Genomic DNA, 20,376 nt, shown 5'->3' with positions numbered 1-20,376 from the left:
ACAATAATTGGTGCAATCTAATTACTACAGCTTCGTAGCTTAATTGATATAATCAATTACATATGAGCAACAATTGAACCAATTGGTGTTCCCAGTTATTACTGTGTTTGATTATACAAACTATTAATTTAAGTTCACAATATATTGATTGTCGTGAAAATATTCAACTAATTCAAATAAGGGTTTCTGATTATTACTGTTTTAAACTATTCCAACTATTCAAGGAATCAGAATAATGCTACCAAACTTGCTTTCCTTCTCTTTGTTATGCCAAAGCTACTAAGGCTATTTGCCACTGTTACTATTGTTTAATTGCTGACTATGGTGACTACTGGCTGGTAGCACCTGCTACCAAACATGAATGGAGGAACGAAGTACTAATTGATTAATGGGACCACTTGTATCATAATTGCCTGGTTCTATTCCCAACCAAACCTGCAAAGAGAATTACTCATCTGTCATCCTCAGCGATGTTAACTTAGCTGAAACAGTTTAAGTGTTAGGTATATTCCTTGGGGAATAAATTATACTTATTAACTTCAGTGGTCTGTTTTAAATGCTTATTTTTGTATTCCTTTTCAAGCAACCACCGTCCAACAGTTGGCTGCAGACGTGGGAAGGTGATGTAGATGTGGAATGTGTGGGCTTCAGCAGTCATGCCTACCTTTTTTTGTAAAGTGTTCTTATACAACATGTGAGGCATGTCATCTGAGGTTAAGTTTAGAAGTTAGTTTACCCTACTAATGTGTAGGTCCTACTTGTGCAGATATCCTTAAAAGCTGTGATATATATATTTTATAATTTTCCACAATATAACTTGTAAACTTGGAGCTGTTCTTGTTTTTTTATTAGTTTGTCTTGGCCTGATATTTTTAGTTTACTATGTTCATCACAGGTTTGGAATTGATGTTTTTCTTTATTATGGTTTTAATTTTATTTAACTGCTTCGACTCTCTTAACCCTCTTGCTGGAGGCAGCTCAAAATCGACATGTCACGACTTTTTAGAGAGTTACATTCAAAATTTAATTAAACTACTTTATTTTTATGATATATGAATAAACTTGGCATAAAAGTGTAGCTAATAAATCAGATTTTACTGTTATATAAGTTTTACGTTGTTAATTTCTATAAAGAAATATTTAAAAAGTCTTCAATCTCACCTTCATAGGAGAATTCTGACATTTTCTTACTAGGAATCCCCTCTTCTTTAATTTATTTATTTACCACCCGTCTGAGAAGTATGGGATTTGTAAATTTTTATCACTCAGGCAAAGCATAATTTTTATATAGTCTTCAATCTTATTTGGTTACAGAGTTATGGATATAAAAATAGATCAGTCCCTTCTTGCCATGCCCATCTGTTACATCGTCTGTTTCACAAATTGCCAATAGTTCTCTCTGAAGTTTAAAACTATATTATTTATAACCAATAGAAAGCCAAAGCCAGAAAAATTATGACAGTTATTGGATATTATCTGCTTTTTACATATTATTATTCTGGGTTCTTAGATAAAAAAATTTAGTGCAGCAGTATCATTTGTATGAAAAAGTAGGGTTAAGTTTCACCAACAGTCGACAGACAAAAAAAAAAAAAAATCCAAGTAAGTATTATATTTTTTGTTTTTTGTGTGTATTCTTTATTTATTATTATAAAATTAACTAAAATTTAAAATTAGAAATTTATTACATTAATATATTGTTAGATTAGATAAGATAAATAAAAATAATTTTTCAGGAGGTGAGATTATGAGTAGCCTGTGCCTTACATAATTCAATAAGGTAATGTGAGCTATACATTCACTAAGTGATTTACAAGTTCTGTGGTTAGTTAGATATGCTTCAAATGCTAATAGAATAATAAAATTAAGTATAAATAAATGTATACTATTATGAGTTTTAAGCTATTTAGAATAAATAATTGTGATTTTCTGTTACAATCTGCTGTCATTCTAGAAAGAAAATAGGGTAATTTATATTTATTTTGTATTTTTTATGGTGGTTGTGAGGTCAGTTAAATTGTATGTGCACAAACACACACACACACACGCACATATATATGCACTAAGACATATATGTATATATATTTACATATTGGGATGGATTGTTCATAATGATTAATTCTCTGGACTCATAGTTGAAAGGTTGAAGTTTTAAGGCTTGCTTGCTCCTTGTCATGTCCTTGAGCAAGAAACTTTAATTGCTTCAGTGTACCCCACTGTAAAATAGCTGCAGGTTGTCCTTTGACAAACTGGCATCCTTTTCAGGAGGAATGTGGAAAAATTGTCATCTGTTTGTGCCAAGCAGCTTAGGGTGAATAATCAGCTCCTGTTTGCAGTCTAGGCATAAGGAAGGATTTCACTTGACATATACACACAAACATGCACATCCATTTATATGTATATAGATACACACAGTATTTTATTGTAAACAAGTTTTATCAGCTAATATAAGTTATAAAACAGGGATGAATAAAGAATTTTTGTCAATATTGGATGATATGAAGCAAACTTATGATAGAAATTTTTTATCAAGACTTAAGTTTGTATTCTATTGTATATGTGTTAATAATTCAAATGACTCATGAGTGACAGCAAATAAGAATAATTTGGATATAAACCACACCATATTCACATGACAAAGTAATGGTCAAGATGCAATATATATCATCAGTTTTCATGAACTACAAATGTTAAGGTGTAAATTTGATTCAGCAAATGAATTGTAATTATTATCAATTTTATTTAAGTCATTTACAAATAAGATTTTTAGATATAACAAAATTATCATTATTTTTAATACTTTATTTATTATCATTATTTTATTTGAATTTATGTATTGTTAGAGTAATCATAATTATCTTATTCATCAGAAATTATACAAGGAATAGGAATGTAAAGGTTATTCTTAAACATTTCATAATCTGATTTATATTTAAAAGCAAGTTTGATACTGCGATTAAGTAAACAAAGATAGATCTGGAATAATGTAGAGAAACTGTGATATTTCCTAGAGAGAACTCATTATAATGTAGTGATATACAAACCACAATCAAATTTGCTGTTACAAAAGTACTATTTGAATTATACCTCTGGTAACAGGAGAAATTACTTTCCCAGAAGAAGGATCTTCACCTTCCATCTTTGATTTCAAAGTAGCAAAAGAAGAAAAAGAAGAGAACTATGATGAATTAACAGAGAAAATAGAGGTATTCTCTAGTTTAAAACTTGTAACATTTTTGTTTGAGAGAAATAGTTTGATATTTTAAATAAAACATTTTAGGAAGTATTTTAGCTACAATATCTTTCTGATTTTTTTTTACAATGTTTGTAGTTACAACATAAAGAATATGAGTGTAAGTTAGACATCAGGTACAACTATCATTGTAACTGTTATAGTAAAGATAATTAAAGAATAAATTGGCACATCTAAATGAAAACATTTTATAGTTTTATGTAACATTTCGGGTAGAAGCCTTTATCAGGCTGTAAAAATTGTAACTCACAGCAAGATCTCCCCTGACCAAATGTTGATAGTCCGCAGATGTTTGCTTAGTTTTTGATATTGAAATAGCAGTAAAAATATCATAATGGGAACAGATATGAATTTCACAATTGTTTCAATATTTTCATTATTTAAAATTATTATATGACAAAGATAAAAAAGATTAGTTGGTAGCTAAAGGTGTGGAAAGGAGGTGATTATAATTCTGCCAATATGGTTCTGAGTTCTGTAAGATATTCCTCTGTTTGATGTATTTTCAGGAAAGTTCCTCAGTTTTTCTGTATTTTCATATTTCTATATTTTTTTATCCAAATTGCTGTTTAATGCATGATATTGATCTTGACCCAAAATGTTGGCAAAATTTCACACTACTATAATTACCAATGGTAATGGTGTTGCCATATTGAAAGGTAATGTCATTGTTCACTAGTAAATCTACAGAATAAAGTAAATAAATATATTAAAAAATATCAAACACGTTAAAACTGATTGGACACAGAAAGTGGGACTTGCTGTTCAATAATTAAAATTAGAAAGGCTAATATGAAAAAAAGTATTTTTATTGTGTTTCACAACAACAGTTAAGATATTTCACAACTTATAAAACAATTCAAGTAGTAAATCAAACTTTATGAATATTTTCATGTTGAAACCAGACACTGTTTAGAAAGTGTCTCCAGTTTCATGCAGGTTGGTTAAATATTTTCACTGTGAGAACAAAATGAAGTTTCTTTAGAATAGATTTTGTGAGTGGGCATAAGAATAACACTTTATATCTTTGTTGCAACTACTTAACCATACTAAGGAAGTTGAAACATTTTAAATTTCTCTTGTGTGTTTTCTTTTCTTTCTTTTTTTCATTTTACAGGTTTGAGTGTGAATTGTAGAATTCAGATTCATATGGTGAGAAGATTTAGCTACTTTTTTTCATAAAAAATCAATATATGATGTTGAATAGTGAGGTAAATTATTTCTCCCAAAGGGATCCGAACGCTGCTTGGAAGGGTCACTCGTTGTAACCACTCACACCACTATACAGTAGTGTGTTATCTATCAGTCAGTCAAGTCAGTAGACACTAAAATGATGTCACATAAGGGACACTTGCCATTCAATTTGTACTGTCTTGATGTTCGTAAAACATGCAAACTTCATGAATCATGAGAAGAATTATGCACTCTGTAGGCTACAACACAGCATGACATACAAACTTTAAAAGCAAGAAATAAAACTATTTATTACTCTTAATTTTGGTTTTATTTACTCTTGAAACAGAATACTTTCAGGGACCATGCAGAAGTACGCCTAGTACATACCATACTTCCTTTGTACATGATTGATCTCTGCCTGGGAAAGAATGGCACTGTTTCTTTGTTTGGGTTTTTATTGGCATACTTAGTGAATGCCTAACCTGTGAGATAGGGTTTTAAAGTACATATAACACTGTCACGCTTAACTGCAAATATCCCAGCACTGATATAACCTGTGCTTTTCAGTTATAAGAAATGTTATAGCAAAGGTGGTATTGCCTGGCTTATTATGTTTTGCAGTAACTTTAGGGGGAAGGCGTTTTTTTGTACTTTATTGACAATACCAGTCGTTGTTTGTTATTAATCTTATATATTTTTTATTTAAGGACACAACTGTCAGAATAAGTACCAAGCAAACTGGTGATTCACCACAAAGTGGAATTATATCCAGATTCAGTGAGAGTGATAATGAAGTTCAAGATTTTTCAAAACAAGGTGCTGTGGGTGTGAAAAAAGAAATTGAACCAGAAGGAGGAGAGTTGCAACAGATTAATTCTGAGTTAGAAGTTTTATCAGGTGAGTATAAACTTGGTGAAGTGGCAACTTTACTTCAAGTTAAATATTGTAATCATGCATAATTTTATTTTATGTTATATATAGTGCATCATACAGAATCTGTGTAGATTTATGGTAAATTTGTTTTGTGATGCACTTGGGAGGAAGTATTTTGGAAAAGGTTGCTACCACATTGTCTGGATACTCAGGAAAACAAATTACTTGATTTATTTGTGATCCAAAAGGTATCATGGAGCCACATTAATGATAATTCACCTACACATTTATGTTAAACAAACAAAAACTTGCATGTGGTGATAATAATCCATAATCTTTGATATATATATATATATATATATGCCTTGGTTTAAAAACTTTAAACCCATCCTGGAATTAATCCATCATTCTCTGATGTCATAATCTAAAATGTAAATTTTTGTATGTGCTTTGGGATTGTATTCAGATTGGTTTGTTGTGTGGCATGTAATTTTAATTGGAAGGTGAACAGTGTTATCAATTATAAATCCATCTCAATGAACAGAATGTAACCCATTGTCTTGCAGCACTCGTACTGTATCCTGTAAAAGATAGGAAGCTGATGGATGGTTGTAAAACAGAACTAGCATATCAGAATGAATTAAAATTTTAAAAAAATCTCAGAATTAGTATTTTATTTTATCCACGTTTCAGCATATGAGATAAAAAATTGTCTGCTTGACTCTATGGTGCTTGGATGGCAATTGCACCATTGAAATAAAAACATTACAGAAAATAAACTTACCATCATTAAAAAATTCATATTTGTAATTTATGTGATAAAAAATTCATATTTGAAATTTATGTATAAAAAAAGTCTTAAAATTACAAATTTTTATTTTCAGTTCATTTCAGTATGCTCCAAACTAAAACATTAGTACATTTAATTTTTTTCTGAGTATAATGTGTCACTTATAGCTCCCTAAGAGGAAAATGGGTTTTAACAAAATTATACAGATCTAATTTGAACCTTGTAACTTCAGCACAAGTATATTTTATTAATCTTCACCAGTCTGTTACTCATCCAAGGTTGTTGTGTTTTGGTGTAATTGCCTATATCTCAGTTTTGTGGAGACATAGGCTAATTATCTTAACACATAATGAAACCTTTTTTTTTAATTCTGTTCTTTTAAATTGCATGAGTCAATATGGGTTTCATTTCAGCAGAGATTCACAGAGAGATTGGAACAAAGTAATAGAAGCTTAGGTTGGTGACATGTTGCTAGTAGAAAAGGTATTTGTTAGCAACTTTTGCAACAATTACAGTCTGATTTTTTTAAAGCTTGCAACAAACTTCCTTTGACATCTTTTGTTCTATTTAAATTGTGATGTTGATGTAGGGTAGAACAGAATTGTTTTTTTTTGTGAGATGTTTTACACTTGACCGCATCAGTTTTCATTTCTCCAACAAGATTGTTGTTTGTTAGGCCTTATTGGCTTAAGTAACTTCTAGAATGAGCAAAGAAAATCATGGAAAATAAATGTAAAAAAGATATGAATATAAAATTGGTTTAAGATTTACTACATATTTACTATTTAGAAACGAGTAAAAGTATTATTTACAAGGAATAAGAGAGTAATAATACTATTTAAGACTGTTGAGTAAGCAAAAATAAGACCTTTTAAATATATATTATATTGTAAGAAATATAGGGGGGATAAGAAGAAAGTGAATTCCAAGGAATTATTATATGCATTAAAGATACAAGTTTAAGACTGTAAGTAATACAATTGAGAGATGAAAATGGTGAATAACAGAAATCAAAATAACTAATCATGGAAAATTTTTAATGCCAAACATCCATAGTATTAATAAGATTTTTCTTACTTCTAGAACAATTGAGATTGTGAGAAAAATAGAGTAATATGGAATACATTGGCATATTAATGTTAACTGGCACTTTAGCCCAGTAGGCCCACAGTTTTAATGTGCCCTTCCTTCTTGAATAACTTATCAAGAAAATTATCCACCAACACAAAAACACCTATAAATTGAAATGCAATGAAATGAATGGAAAATTTGTTTTTATTCAACTTATTTGGAAATTGTTATCCCTAAGATGGACCCTCAAATTGTTGCACTCTAGACTCAAGCCTTGAAAGCTCATTGGTTAATATGCCCCTGGTGGAATATATGATTTGAAAATCAAATATTCACGTCTCTTTGATTTTTTAGTGAAATCTTTAAGGTAAATACAAAAAAATGTTTAATGAGCTATAACAGTTGTTACTTAAGTTTTCTACTATAACTGTTAAAGCCAGGTGACTAAAACCAGTAAAAAAATCAGAAGACCCTCAGTTTTGTTTGACTATTTTTAGAATTGTACATCTCTTATATTCAGTTGGAGCAATAGAAGGAATAAGTGTTTTTGTTCAGGTTTACATGAGACTTTATTGGAATTATTAATCAAGTGGCTAATGATGATAACAGTTGTTATAAATATGCAAACATTGTTGAAGTTTGATGTAAATATCACTATAATAAACATTTGTTTTCATTTCCACTACTTTTATTAATTATTTTTTTTATATTATTTCCATTCATTCCAGGACTTTGATGTCTTTTATTATAAAGCAAGTTTCTTTCAATTAGCCCTATAAATATTTGAAAGAAATGACATGACAATATTATTATTCAATCATTCAGATGTTTAGGTTTATTATATTTATATACACCTTTAATATTTTAATTTTGTTTTGCAAGTTATTCTATTAGAGCAATTACTTAAAGCTATTTATGAACTTAGTTAATTAATTTAAATTTACTAATTACCATGTTTGTATGAATACATCTTTTCATTGTAGATCCAAAGACATACTTAAATAACTGCTGTGGAAAGCAGTTTCCTGTTCATCATCTTTTTACAAAGACAAAATGGAAATCTCTGAAATCAAGCAGTGGTGACATACTTGGTGAAACATTGTCAAGAGAAAAAAACAAAAGCAAAACTCATCACACTGGAGATAAACTGCACAGGTGTGTAGTGTGTGGCAAAAAATTTGGAAGAAATAGTGGCCTAAAAAAACATGAGAAGATACACACTGAGGAGAAATTGTACAGGTGTGTAGTGTGTGGAAAAGAATGTGGAAGTAATAATGACTTAAAAAAACATAAGAAAGTACACTTTGATGAGAAACCACACAATTGTGTAGTGTGTGGAAAAAGATTTCTTAGGAATAGTGAGTTAAAAATACATGAGAGGACACACACTGGAGAGAAACCCTACAGATGTGTAGTGTGTGGCAAAGAATTTGGAAGTAGTAGCTATCTTAAAATACATCAGAGGATACACACTGGGGAGAAACCATACAGTTGTGTAGTGTGTGGCAAAAAATGTAGAAAAAATGGTGACCTAAAAAAACATGCAAGAACACACTCTGGGGAGAAACCCTATGGGTGTCTGCTGTGTGGGAAAAAATTTGGAAGTAATGGTGAACTAAAAATTCACGAGAGGACTCACACTGGGGAGAAACCATACAGTTGTGTAGTTTGTGGCAAAGAATGTGTAACAAATAGTGACCTAAAAAAACATGTGAGGACACACACTGGTGAAAAACCATATAGTTGTATAGTGTGTGGCAAAGAATTTGGGAGTAATAGTCATCTTAAAAGACATCAGAGGATACATACTGGTGAGAAGCCATACAGTTGTGAAGTGTGTAGCAAAGAATTTGTAACAAATAGTTATTTAAAGATACATATGAGGATACACACTGGGGAGAGACCATATAGTTGTGTGTTGTGCGGCAAAGAATTTAGAAGCAATAGTCATCTTAGTATACATCAGAGGATACACACTGGAGAGAAACCGTACAACTGTGCAGTATGTGGCAAAGAATTTGGACGTAATAGTCATCTTAAAAGACATGAGAGGATACATACTGGTGATAAAAAATGTAAATTTGTTTAGAACCATGCACACAATTTAAAAGTAGTATCTTAAAGGACAGAGGGTACTATTTTGGGAAACACCTTACTGTGTACAGTGCATGGAAAAAATAAATGAAAAGATGCATAATAGGGAGAATTCATATAGTTGTAATGTGTGTTGTAAGAAGTTTCCTCTGGAAGGATTTATAGAAATATCATGAGTAGGTAAAGACATATTTTTGTTTTTGGGGTGTGTGTGTATAATATATATATATATATATATTATGGGAAAATATTTAAAGAAATATCACCGGGGTAAAACAATATGGTTATAGCATTACTGACAAAGATTATGTAAGAGTTCCTATAAAATGTGTATAGACAACAACAGTGAATAATTCCCAGGTATTTTTAGATATGTTGTTAGAAGGTTAGAATACTAAGTTAATTTACAGAAGAGAATTTATGTCTGAGATATAGTACTATAAATTTATAACAAAAAAGGAACAAATTTTCCAAAATCTAACACTAAAATTTACAATGGTACACATTTAGAGTGACCTGTCTTGATTAAATTCTAATGTAGGTCCAAGCTAAATGAGCCTCAGTATGACTGTATGATAATATAATCCAACATGGCCTTGTGCTAACTCAAAAATGCCATTCATGCATTATCAGATGAAATTGTTATGTATAATTTTAATTGAATCTGATCACAGGTAACATGCATTTTTTATTGTTTATTTTCTAAAAGGTAAGTCATCACAATATGTGTATGAACTAAATAATACATGTTCCTATAATGTCTTACTTGTTTGTTTGCGATTACCATTCCCATTATTTTAAATGAGCAGTTAATGGACCATCTAATAGTTTGGCAAGAGCTTCCATGATTATATAATGGTCACACCATATCATTGTAAGAACAGTGTCCACCACAAATAATGTATGCTTGTGTGCACCGAATACATGACTTTACACCCTTGTACACTTTGATATATCATACTCTGAAACTACAGTGGATTAGTTTGTAGCAGTGATTAGAAGTCTCAGGTTGCACTGCCACTGTAAAGGAATGAAACCAATCTCTTCTTTCTTCCATTTCCTGCAGATGATTTTTCAATAGTTACGAATTCTGGATGAGACACTCCAAATGTAGCATACTTATGAAAAAAAATGCTGTATTTCTATGTTTATTAAGAGCAGCTATAATTGGAGCTATATTCTGTCTCTTATGAGTTCATTAACAACATCCAGTGCTCATGTTAACCTTGTTCACTGGTTGTACAGTAGAAGAATGTATCTTTCTAATTTGATATCTCTCTGGGGCACATAGATAAAGAGGTGTAATGTACATGTAATCTGTTGGGAATGCCTTCCAAACACCGCACATTCTGCAATATATTATCCAGTTTTGTAACTAGTATAGGTATATCAAGAAGATAGGATAGCACTGAGTTGACTCTGGGCTCCTGCATCTAACTATATCGGTAGACTGGAACATAGCACTTGTTAACAACTTTTTTGGACAGCAAATACTGTAAAACAACATTTGAGTAAACCATTCTGATAAGAATTGTGAGTGACCTTAACTGGCAGCATGAATCTGCTTTCTTATGGCCATATGGTGACACGTCTACTGTATCTGACTTCAGTTGTACCAACTGTATTGTATCCAGAAATGTTCTGATGATGGCTGTGTTGTGGTAGTATATTCTGACTATATCTTCTGACATTAGTTTGAATAATTCATCTTTGATCTCCCTGATATAAAGAAAATACCTTCTATCAATGAACAATCAATTTGCATTATGATGTCATACCACCAAATTGAGACTCATCCAGTTTGGGTCTATCAGCTATTACTCTAAAGGTGATATCCTAGCTGTATACCCTGAGGCTTATTGGTTTCGTATTTTTTGGAGTACAGCAAAAGTGATGGAAGCTATAGTAACTTAACTTACTCTGAAAAGAAACCTAACACTTGTAAGTTGTTTTCTTGTTTAACCTGAAGAGAAACCTGACACTTGTAGTTTCTCCAAGTGTAAGTTGTTTTCTTGTTTAACCTGAAGAGAAACCTGACACTTGTAGTTTCTCCAAGTATAAGTTGTTTTCTTATTTAACCTGAAGAGAAACCTGACACTTGTAGTTTCTCCAAGTGTAAGTTGTTTTCTTATTTAACCTGAAGAGAAACCTGACAGTTGTAGTTTCTCCAAGTGTAAGTTATTTTCATGTTTAACCTGAAGAGAAACTTGACACTTATAGTTTCTCCAGGTGTAAGTTGTTTGTAAATAATCATACATTTATGTAATGTGAAAAAAAAGAAAGAAGGAATAGTTACCTAAAACAATATTACGAGTAGTGAAACCATAAAGCTGGGATGTCTATGGTAAGGAAGTTTAAAAAACAAGTACACTTGAAAGAAATCATTGAAGTAAATGTTGTGGAGATGAGCCACATATTTGTGAAGGTTTTGAAAAAATTATATAAGGTGACATGGTAGGACATGTAAATAAGACTTGATCTTATAATAGGTATCAGTTGTTGGATGAGGGATAATCTCCATTAATTATCAGAATGTTTTTACTTGTTTTTAACTTAAACATTGTACATATTCTGTATGAATTAAAAATTGATTATTTGAAGACTCCAGAATACTTATTTAATACAGATACAGTAACATCAGTCATTCTTAAACTCATTTTCAGGTTCATGTACAACTTCTTTTGAAATACAAACCCAGGTCTGATTTTAAAAGATGAAAAACCTATTAGCAAAAGTTAATATTTTTAACATCACCCATTAATAGAAAGGATGATGATATTTTTTATTGCACAGTTGAAGAGTAAGTATTGTGTTCTTTGTTTTGTCAATTTAAAGGAAAGAAAGCACTGGCGAGTCTATGCAGTCTAAGGTTGAGTTTAGAAGTGAGGACAGTTGTGTGTATATGCAAGTTGGAAGTACAAATTGGACTTATTACAAATTTTATAATTTTTTTGCATACCATGAACATTAGCTTCACATACCAGAGTTTGAAAATCACTGTGTTACATGATACTTTACTCATTTAAAAATTTACTAGTTTCTAAAAATGTTATTGCTTTTGGTACACCTGTTTTTAATACCGAACATATCAGTGAAAACAGAAGTGTGCAGGATATAGATGTATTCACTTCTTTATTGAACCTTTAGAATTCTGACAAAAACATTAAAGATGCTAAATAAAATAATGTTGTTTATTATTAGTATTTATTTAGTCTAGGTTCCTCATGTGAGTTAATTAAAATCGTATATTATTTTGTATAAGTGCAATGACATTAAACAAATAGGTACTTAACATGCAACTTCATTCCCATTTAATTTGCACTTAGATCTCAAACTATGAGACTTTGGACTTCATTTATTAAGGAATTGTGAGGATAAAGGGTGTTATAGTACTTTCTAACTGCAAAGTATCTGAAAGTGGTTAGTTGATTCAAAACAGTTCACTATAAAATGTTTAGCATCCAAATTTCTTACGTTTTTGTAAAGATATACCTATAATCTTGCTGACATTGTAAAATTATTTTTAAGTTTTCTGTAAAATGTGTACATTCTTATTTATATGCTACCATGTACAGTTCAATAATTGTCTTATAATTAGTAGATAAGGTATTGTTGTGTAGTGATGGATAAATAGGCCTAATTTTTTTATTATTGTTGTTCTCTGTGTAATAATAAATAAAAATAACCTTTTTAATAGGATATTATTGTGGTTTGGTATAAAGGAAATGTTAGAATAGTGCAGTGTTGTTGAGGAATAAAGTTCAGCATGAATCATATGCTTTCTTTAGCTGCTTAGAACAAAAAAAATGCTCAAGTATGAATTAGAATTTGTTTTAAGTGACATTTGAAATAAACTACAAACTCCCAGACAAATATTAGAAATGGTGACTGTTTTTAAGTTCAGTTTAAAATGAGATTAGCTTTCATGAACATTTAATTTCTAAATAACAAATATTTAGTCAATAATGGCACATAAAATGATTTTAAAATATTTATGACCAAGATGTGAGAAGTGAATGTTTGTGGTTTTAATGATACAGTCTATGATATATAAAAATACAGTTTGGTTAATATGATTTTTCTTGTTACATGTATGACCCAAAAAAAGGAATATGTGAGATTGAAAGAGCAGTAGCAAAAGTGAAAGAATTTCTGCAGCACATTTGTATAATTTATCAGTGACAGTTGTATTATAATTCACTTTAATTCTCACATCCAAGTTTTGGTTAGTTTCAGGTTTAACTGAATTGGTTTCAGAATAAATTGTATATTAATTTTTTTATAATGAATAGTAAGGTTTTTTATTAACACATTAATAGCTAAAAGTTTAAAATTAAAATTTTTTAAATTATGGTCCATAATCAACTCTTAGTTTCTAGAATAATAAAGGAACTCTTCACTAACCCTCCAAAAATAACATAATAAAATTAATTTGAACAATTGAAAGCTAAATAATTTTAAAATACAAGAAGCATCCAATCTTGACTCGATTTGTAGAGCAAGATATCATCTCAGCAACTTCCAGTTTTATTTTTCACTTGTGCAAACCACAACAGTGGATTGCAGTCACTTACTGATGTTAGTAGCTGTTCCAACAGATTTGTTTCAAATGTAGCTAAGGTTCAAACAACAGCCAGTGCTTTCCTATTCATTTTTGGCTAAGGAAGATGATAGGCTATGTGATGTGTCAATTTAAACTAGGGTTACTAAGGATGGGAATAGAGTATGCTTTAGAGCACATCTGTGTGTTAGGAATTTGGAGCTGAATTGTTGGCTCCATCTGTAAGTGAGAGTGCTGTCTATAGCAGTGCTTCTCAAACTTTTTTGATACCAGGGACTGATTCATTGTGCCTTTAAAATGTTGCATACCACTAAAACGTAAGTATGACAAAAAGCCATTATGATTTACATATGATTATTCACTTGCCATTTAAGAGCACAGTCTCTTCACTTTGTTTACTTTGAGCAAGGTTTAATTCACCACTGGCTTGCTAGGTCTTTTGCAACCAATCATAGACCTTAACACCAAGAAATGAAAGAAAGATTGTCAAAACAGAAATGAAATGATTCTAAAAAATTCTTGGGTATTACCATCAGAGACAAAATATGTAACAATGACACAAGAATGAAGGTGAAAACTGAACCAGCCTTGTCATACATCAGGAGACAAGTCAAGTGACTTGAATACGTAATTAGGCAACATCCAAATTCTCTGTTATGAAGAGCATTTAATACACAGATAAACAGATGGAAACCAAAAGGATGACACACAAATGGTGAATTTAAAGTGTACTTAGTGCCCTTGGGAACATGGTTATACAGGGGATGAACAAGCAAACAAGAAACCATTATTGTGTGTGTGTTCTCTCAACACAACAAGGCACAAGAGAAAAAGCAGAATGATGAAATGATATTTATTCACTGTACATGTGAAGGATGAGTTTTGGATGGTTTCTTACATAGCATAGAGTTCCATCTTGAGTACTTAAAAAACAAGGTGTACATGGTGAAACTTCCAGTAGTCTTAATTAGTCACACTAGTTGGTAGCACTAATTATTTGAAACACAAATTTTTCTAACTGTCAAAAATTAGTGAATTTCAAGTGATCTATTCCAACTGCATCAGTGCATAACTCCACTCTGTAGTTCGGTAACCAAGGTTTCCTTATTTTATTTTCAGATCTCAAAGCCATCCAAACTTTTATAACCAAATAGCTAGCACAAAATATCAGGTAAATATTTTACCATGATATTCTGTTTGGAGAGCATGGATTTCTAAATCCTTATTTTTTGAAAGAATTAAGCTCAAAAGTGGTCAAACCAAACATTGCTAGCACCCTGTGCGAGATATAAAATTCTACACACTTCAAAAAAATATAATCTGTACTTTTTCTCAAAGATGCAACCTTGAACTCCCTATGGGTCAGAGCTCTGTGCAGGCACACAGCTTGCACTACCCTGAGCACAAACAACTACCTTAACTGCTAATTGTTTTCAGTCTTATCCAAAATGGTCGATGTTGCCATAGTCAACCTCCCTAATGGAGTTTAATGAATAGGGTTGTCAAAATATGAGGTGCAAATCAGTATAGTTTGAACAGAGTTGCTGTGATGCTGCTTACAAGTGTCATTGTTAAACCTAGTCTCTAGGATGCAGATTCATGATATCAACTAATGCAGACCTTAACGACAAAAGAGAATAATCCTGTTAATACTATACCACATTTGTACGGGAAGACTAATAATAAACTGAACATATCCACCAGGAACTGTATTTTTCTTCCAAACAGTAACAAGTTTATCAAATGCCCACTTGATTGCTGATCTATTTCCCATGAAGCCATCATGACATATGATAGATGCTCATTTCAATCAGTTTGGCCAGGAATACACAAACCTCTTAAGCATACGCTTGACTGTGTAAATAACACTTTTAAACAAACCATCAAACTGACGATGGTATGGTAAAATCTTGGCACACCTCTAAAAATAACAGGCTGTAGAAGTTGGCTCCTTGATAGTGTGGATTTCTGCATATCTAATTTCTGCTTGTTGTTCAGCTAATGTACCAGCAATGGACTGTAATGATGTGTGAACTAATAGATTACTGTTATAAGCTTGTGGGAGAGGACTAACTACATGTAGGACTAATTTTGTGAAAGAAAGCCTACAAATCCTCCAGAGTTTTCCCGGGCAAGGTTGAATTTTTCCTTGAGCAGCACATATTTTAATGTTTACACCACCATCTTGATCTGAAATAGTACTCTAAAACAATTTTTACACGTTAGGTACAGTGCAAGAACCATCCTCTAGTGCTTGCATTACTTACAGTTTGAAAAAAATGCACTCGCAGATATTCCTGCCATTAGCTGAACAAGAAGTTGGACACCACATTTTCCTGGCTTTTATCAGTGATTCAGCCAATTGTGCATCTTCAACTGGTCATACAAGTGCCAGTGGTTTTGTACAACTTAGTGTAGCAACCAAGTATAGTCCTAAATATACTTGGATCTTTCAGTTACTTCTTTCAAAGCTACTGATTTGTCATACATAACTTACACAAAGTTCATGCACCAGTGGAATCATCATTACCTGTATGATTCACTGTTATTGCTACTGCAGCAGTCTTTTTACACGTGCATGACCTCTAAATTATCATCATTCAACAACAAACAGGCTCTCACTGTACTTCTATACTGTTATCCTGGATGAATCTGTATAATATAGTTGTACTCCTGTAGTATTATACCGTATCGTTTAATTTTACCCTATCACTTTAAACAGTGCTTGGTTCAATCTATCAGTGATTTTTTTTTATCATACAAGTAGTGGTAGGGATACTTCAGAAATACTGCAAACAAGCAGTTATTTTTTTATGTGCATTAATGGAATTCCAGGGATGTCAACATACATGATCCCACACATCTCTGAACCTGTGACATTCCTGCTGTAATTCCAATATTGTTGACATTTGTACCTTGGATGAATTGACAGTCTTGCATACAATAAGTCAACACAGAAACCTCAATCAAAGTATATTTTAGTGACTGAAATGCTTCAGCTTAGTTTCAGTTCATGGAAGACACAAATTATGTGTTTTTAGAGTACACTTATTGGGCTTTTTTTTTAGAGAAGTTGGCAATTAAAATGTTCATAATATTTTACAAAGTGTAGAAAATTGTTGATTTATCATAGCTAAAAGTTAAAGCTAGTGCTTAATCACTGTGGTCTTTGCAGGATCAGTAGAAATCTGACCCCTGCCAACAATATGATAATGATTCTTTGTGATGATAAGCAAGTGTTGTTCAATCCAGATAGCCATCTGGTCTGACAAATATATTGGCAAATTCTACCAGCAGGTTATACTGAGTTGAACATACAGTTCTATATCAAATTGTCTGCATAATTATAGACCAGCAACTTTGGGTGCTCTGGCAGCTGCATGTTTGTCCACAGATATGGTATGACTGCAGCAGCACTGGCTATATAGCTATTTTTAGTTACTTCTGCTTTAATTAAATAATAATTTAAACTAAAAGCTGAATATCCATAAAGACAAACTGTAAGTTTAATACGTTTATGCATGGATTCACACCTGGTTTCCAAAGCGTTGGTATGTTCCATTGATTTCATCACTGCAATAGATGATGACAACACATTTGACAGAGTTTGTAGTACCTTATGAAACATGTACGTTTGAAGGCAATGTTACCTTCGCCTCTATAGGTTCTTGTTTAGTTTACTGTTTCTAGATTCTGAGTGGGTGATATTGGATAGTGTTCTAATAGGGCTGTACCTCACCTGCACCATGTGCCATGTCTTAAGAGGCCAATGCTAAAGCCAAGATCAGAGGCAATAATAATCTCTGAGAGGAAATAACAAAGTGCAGTTGTGCTTTATCACTTACTTTGAGTGTATATCCATTAATCAGAGCAAATTTAGTATTAACTGGCATGTGTGGTGACTTTGCTTGGAGTGCTTGATACGCCTAAAAAGTTGAGCATAGTTCTGAAACTTCCATTGTCTTTTAAGAACTCAATCTGGCATCTAGTATTTTTATGTCATGCTTAGTATCAGGTGAACTGAGCTGGCTACTAGAGCCACCCTTAGCAGGTAGGTAAAATAGCATTTGAATAAGGTGGCAAAACTGAAAGGTAGTGAGAAAAGAATAATAGGGAAATAAAATAATTAGAGTGAAAAAAATGAAGGTGAGATAATGAAGATAAGAGAAATCTAGCAGTGAATGGAAGGATAATGTTGACTAAAACAAGATGTAGTCAGCAAAATTGTAATGTCACAGAAACAGTAATTTTGAAAACAGTGCTTAGAAGGTTCTAGATCTAGAAGATTCCCCGCCTGCTTATCATGTAATATACAAGTAAGTGTTAGTAGTGTAGGTGGTACTTTTTCTCCTCTTTGGGTTTAGTGTGGTTCTAAATATAAAGAAGCATTTCATTATTTTCATGGCAACAGTATTGTCAATTGAAACTGCAGCCAATAGGTAAGCATAAGGTTCACGATATCAGAGGTACGTTAAAAGTGAATTGAAGTGTTTAACATAGTTTTGGTTTCAATTAATCACTTTTGGACCAGGTGTGGTTTAATGGTTAGCGTACTAGATTTAGGATCTGTTCGAGTCTTGTTGCCGCAAACCAAAGTAGTGGCGGTGGGTGCTGTTAATTTGCTATCTTCCTTCTATTCTAAAAGTTAAAAGTTTTAGACAGATAGCCCTTGTATAGCTTTGCGGGAATATCCAAAGCAAAACAAACTAATCTATTAATCACCTCAATAGACTAGAAGCAAGATACCATGACATTTAGATATAAATAAATAAAGGAATTGAATTAAATTATACAAAGTGTGACACCGAGTTTTAAACCACAAGACATTTCTAGGACTATGTACTGTGACTCCAAGTGATAACATCGAGTTATTTAAAGTGCAATACATTTCTAGAACTATATAAAACACGCAGACAACTGAAGCGAAAACACCGAGTTATTGGTAATAGATTAGTAAATTATGAATGTTGTGAAATATTACGAATCATCTTGTGTTATAATTATTTGCTTTTCACTTGTCGAATTATTGTTAATAGAGTTGTTACTCACGTAAACCGTCATTGGTGGGGTTGACTTTGAAATTAGTGAAGTGTAAAAGATATACCATAGATATATTTCTTGAAAAGTATAATAAAACAGTGCAATTAGAGAGAGAGAGAAAAAAAGCATAAGTTAGGATAGGAACAAATTTCGAAAATTCGCAGTGACATACTAAAGAGGGTCACGAATTAATTCACACACACACACACAGAGAATAGCGTTTCACGACATGCAGATGACACAATGAAATAAAACAGGCAGATTTAAAGAGTGTTACAGAAGATAAACGTTTTACGGAAGAGGACTTCCAAATAAAGAAGACTTCCTAACCGATGATTCGAGTTCATGGCCGGAAAATTGTAACGTATTGTTGCGTTAGCGAGGTCACATGATAGTGTCACGCCACGTTTCTAGAACTATCCTGTACCTTGGCGAATGCTCTAGCATTTACTAGATATAGGGTACGCTATAACAACGAACGTGCTCAATAATACTCTCTGACTGCAGATCAATTACTCACTGTCTACACACACATTATTCCCGTCACGTTGTCACCCTCTTTTATATACCAGACGAGACGTATTGTTGAAGTTAACGTCGTTATTATAGTTTGTTATTGTTATAGCGTTTGTTTTAGCGATTGTTGAAATTAAGTGTATCGTAAAGTTATATTCGGAAAGAATAAACCAGTTTTATTAAGCAAGGACTTGTGTCGCTAAAGTTTCGTCAGAACGAAGTTACGGAAAGTTAATTAACGAACGGAGACGTAACAATACATACATTTTACAATACTGGTTGGAATAAACTGTCAAACATGTGTGCTGAGAAATCAATAAGACATACAACTTCTATATATCAGCATTACTACTTACAAGGACTTGTCCAAGCTGCATATGACTACAGCCAGACTTTTTACACTTTTTAGTACTTCCTGATATACATGTAGTAAAGCTAATCATAATTAATATGAAGTTCTGTTCGTAAAAATAGGCTAATGACTTCACTTCAGTTAACAGTGTTACATATCATTGACTGGCTAGACTATCACAAAGTAAAAATAAACTGTGTCTAGTAATGAAAGTCAATTAGTGAATTGACACTTTTCTAATTCATCACATTGTTAAAAGGCTGGGATGAAAAAGTGGATAAAAAATACTGCTTCTGAATCCAGGGATAGGTTGCAGAATTGGTAGTGTTTGCCCCGCGATCAGAAAGTTCAGTTTTTCAGATGCACCAGTGCCTGTCGCAACTTCCACCAAAACACAAATTTAGGGAAAAAAAGAGTTATGGTATTAAAAACATAACATATAGACAACATAAAAAAGGAACTTATAGTTTATTTGACACATATGAGTAAAGTTATGCAAATTATAACAGATTTTACAACTTATACCTTATCTGGGATTGATCCAGAGCTTTTATATGTGTGTGTGTGTGGTGGGGGGGGGGGGTCAACTAGATCTTTACTAACAATAGTTATAAACTTACATTAATGCCACTGTAGTACTTTTAATCTCT

General features: G+C 32.1%; 1 protein-coding gene across 6 annotated transcripts in view; it reads left to right on the top strand.

The window, feature by feature from the left end:
• The window catches only part of LOC111088198 (zinc finger protein 227-like), a 17,892-nt gene extending 6,032 nt beyond the window's left edge, over positions 1–11,860 (top strand). For 4 of the 6 annotated variants that reach the window (XM_022397523.1, XM_022397518.1, XM_022397521.1 and 1 more), the window contains exons 3-5: positions 3,100–3,206; positions 5,137–5,326; positions 8,147–11,860. In XM_022397523.1, the coding sequence (XP_022253231.1) occupies positions 3,100–3,206; positions 5,137–5,326; positions 8,147–9,252 (1,403 nt within the window). In that variant the 3' untranslated portion in view covers positions 9,253–11,860. Of the gene's footprint in view, positions 1–3,099; positions 3,207–5,136; positions 5,327–5,868; positions 6,023–8,146 lie in introns of those variants that run through there. The other 2 variants (XM_022397524.1, XM_022397525.1) reach the window with 2 other exon arrangements.
• Positions 11,861–20,376: the final 8,516 nt, after the last annotated feature.

This window comes from Limulus polyphemus, unplaced genomic scaffold (assembly GCF_000517525.1).
Source record: "Limulus polyphemus unplaced genomic scaffold, Limulus_polyphemus-2.1.2 Scaffold3304, whole genome shotgun sequence".
Lineage (NCBI taxonomy): Eukaryota > Metazoa > Arthropoda > Merostomata > Xiphosura > Limulidae > Limulus > Limulus polyphemus.
Note: the sequence above shows the minus strand (reverse complement) of the source record. Positions and strands in the feature narration are given on the sequence as shown.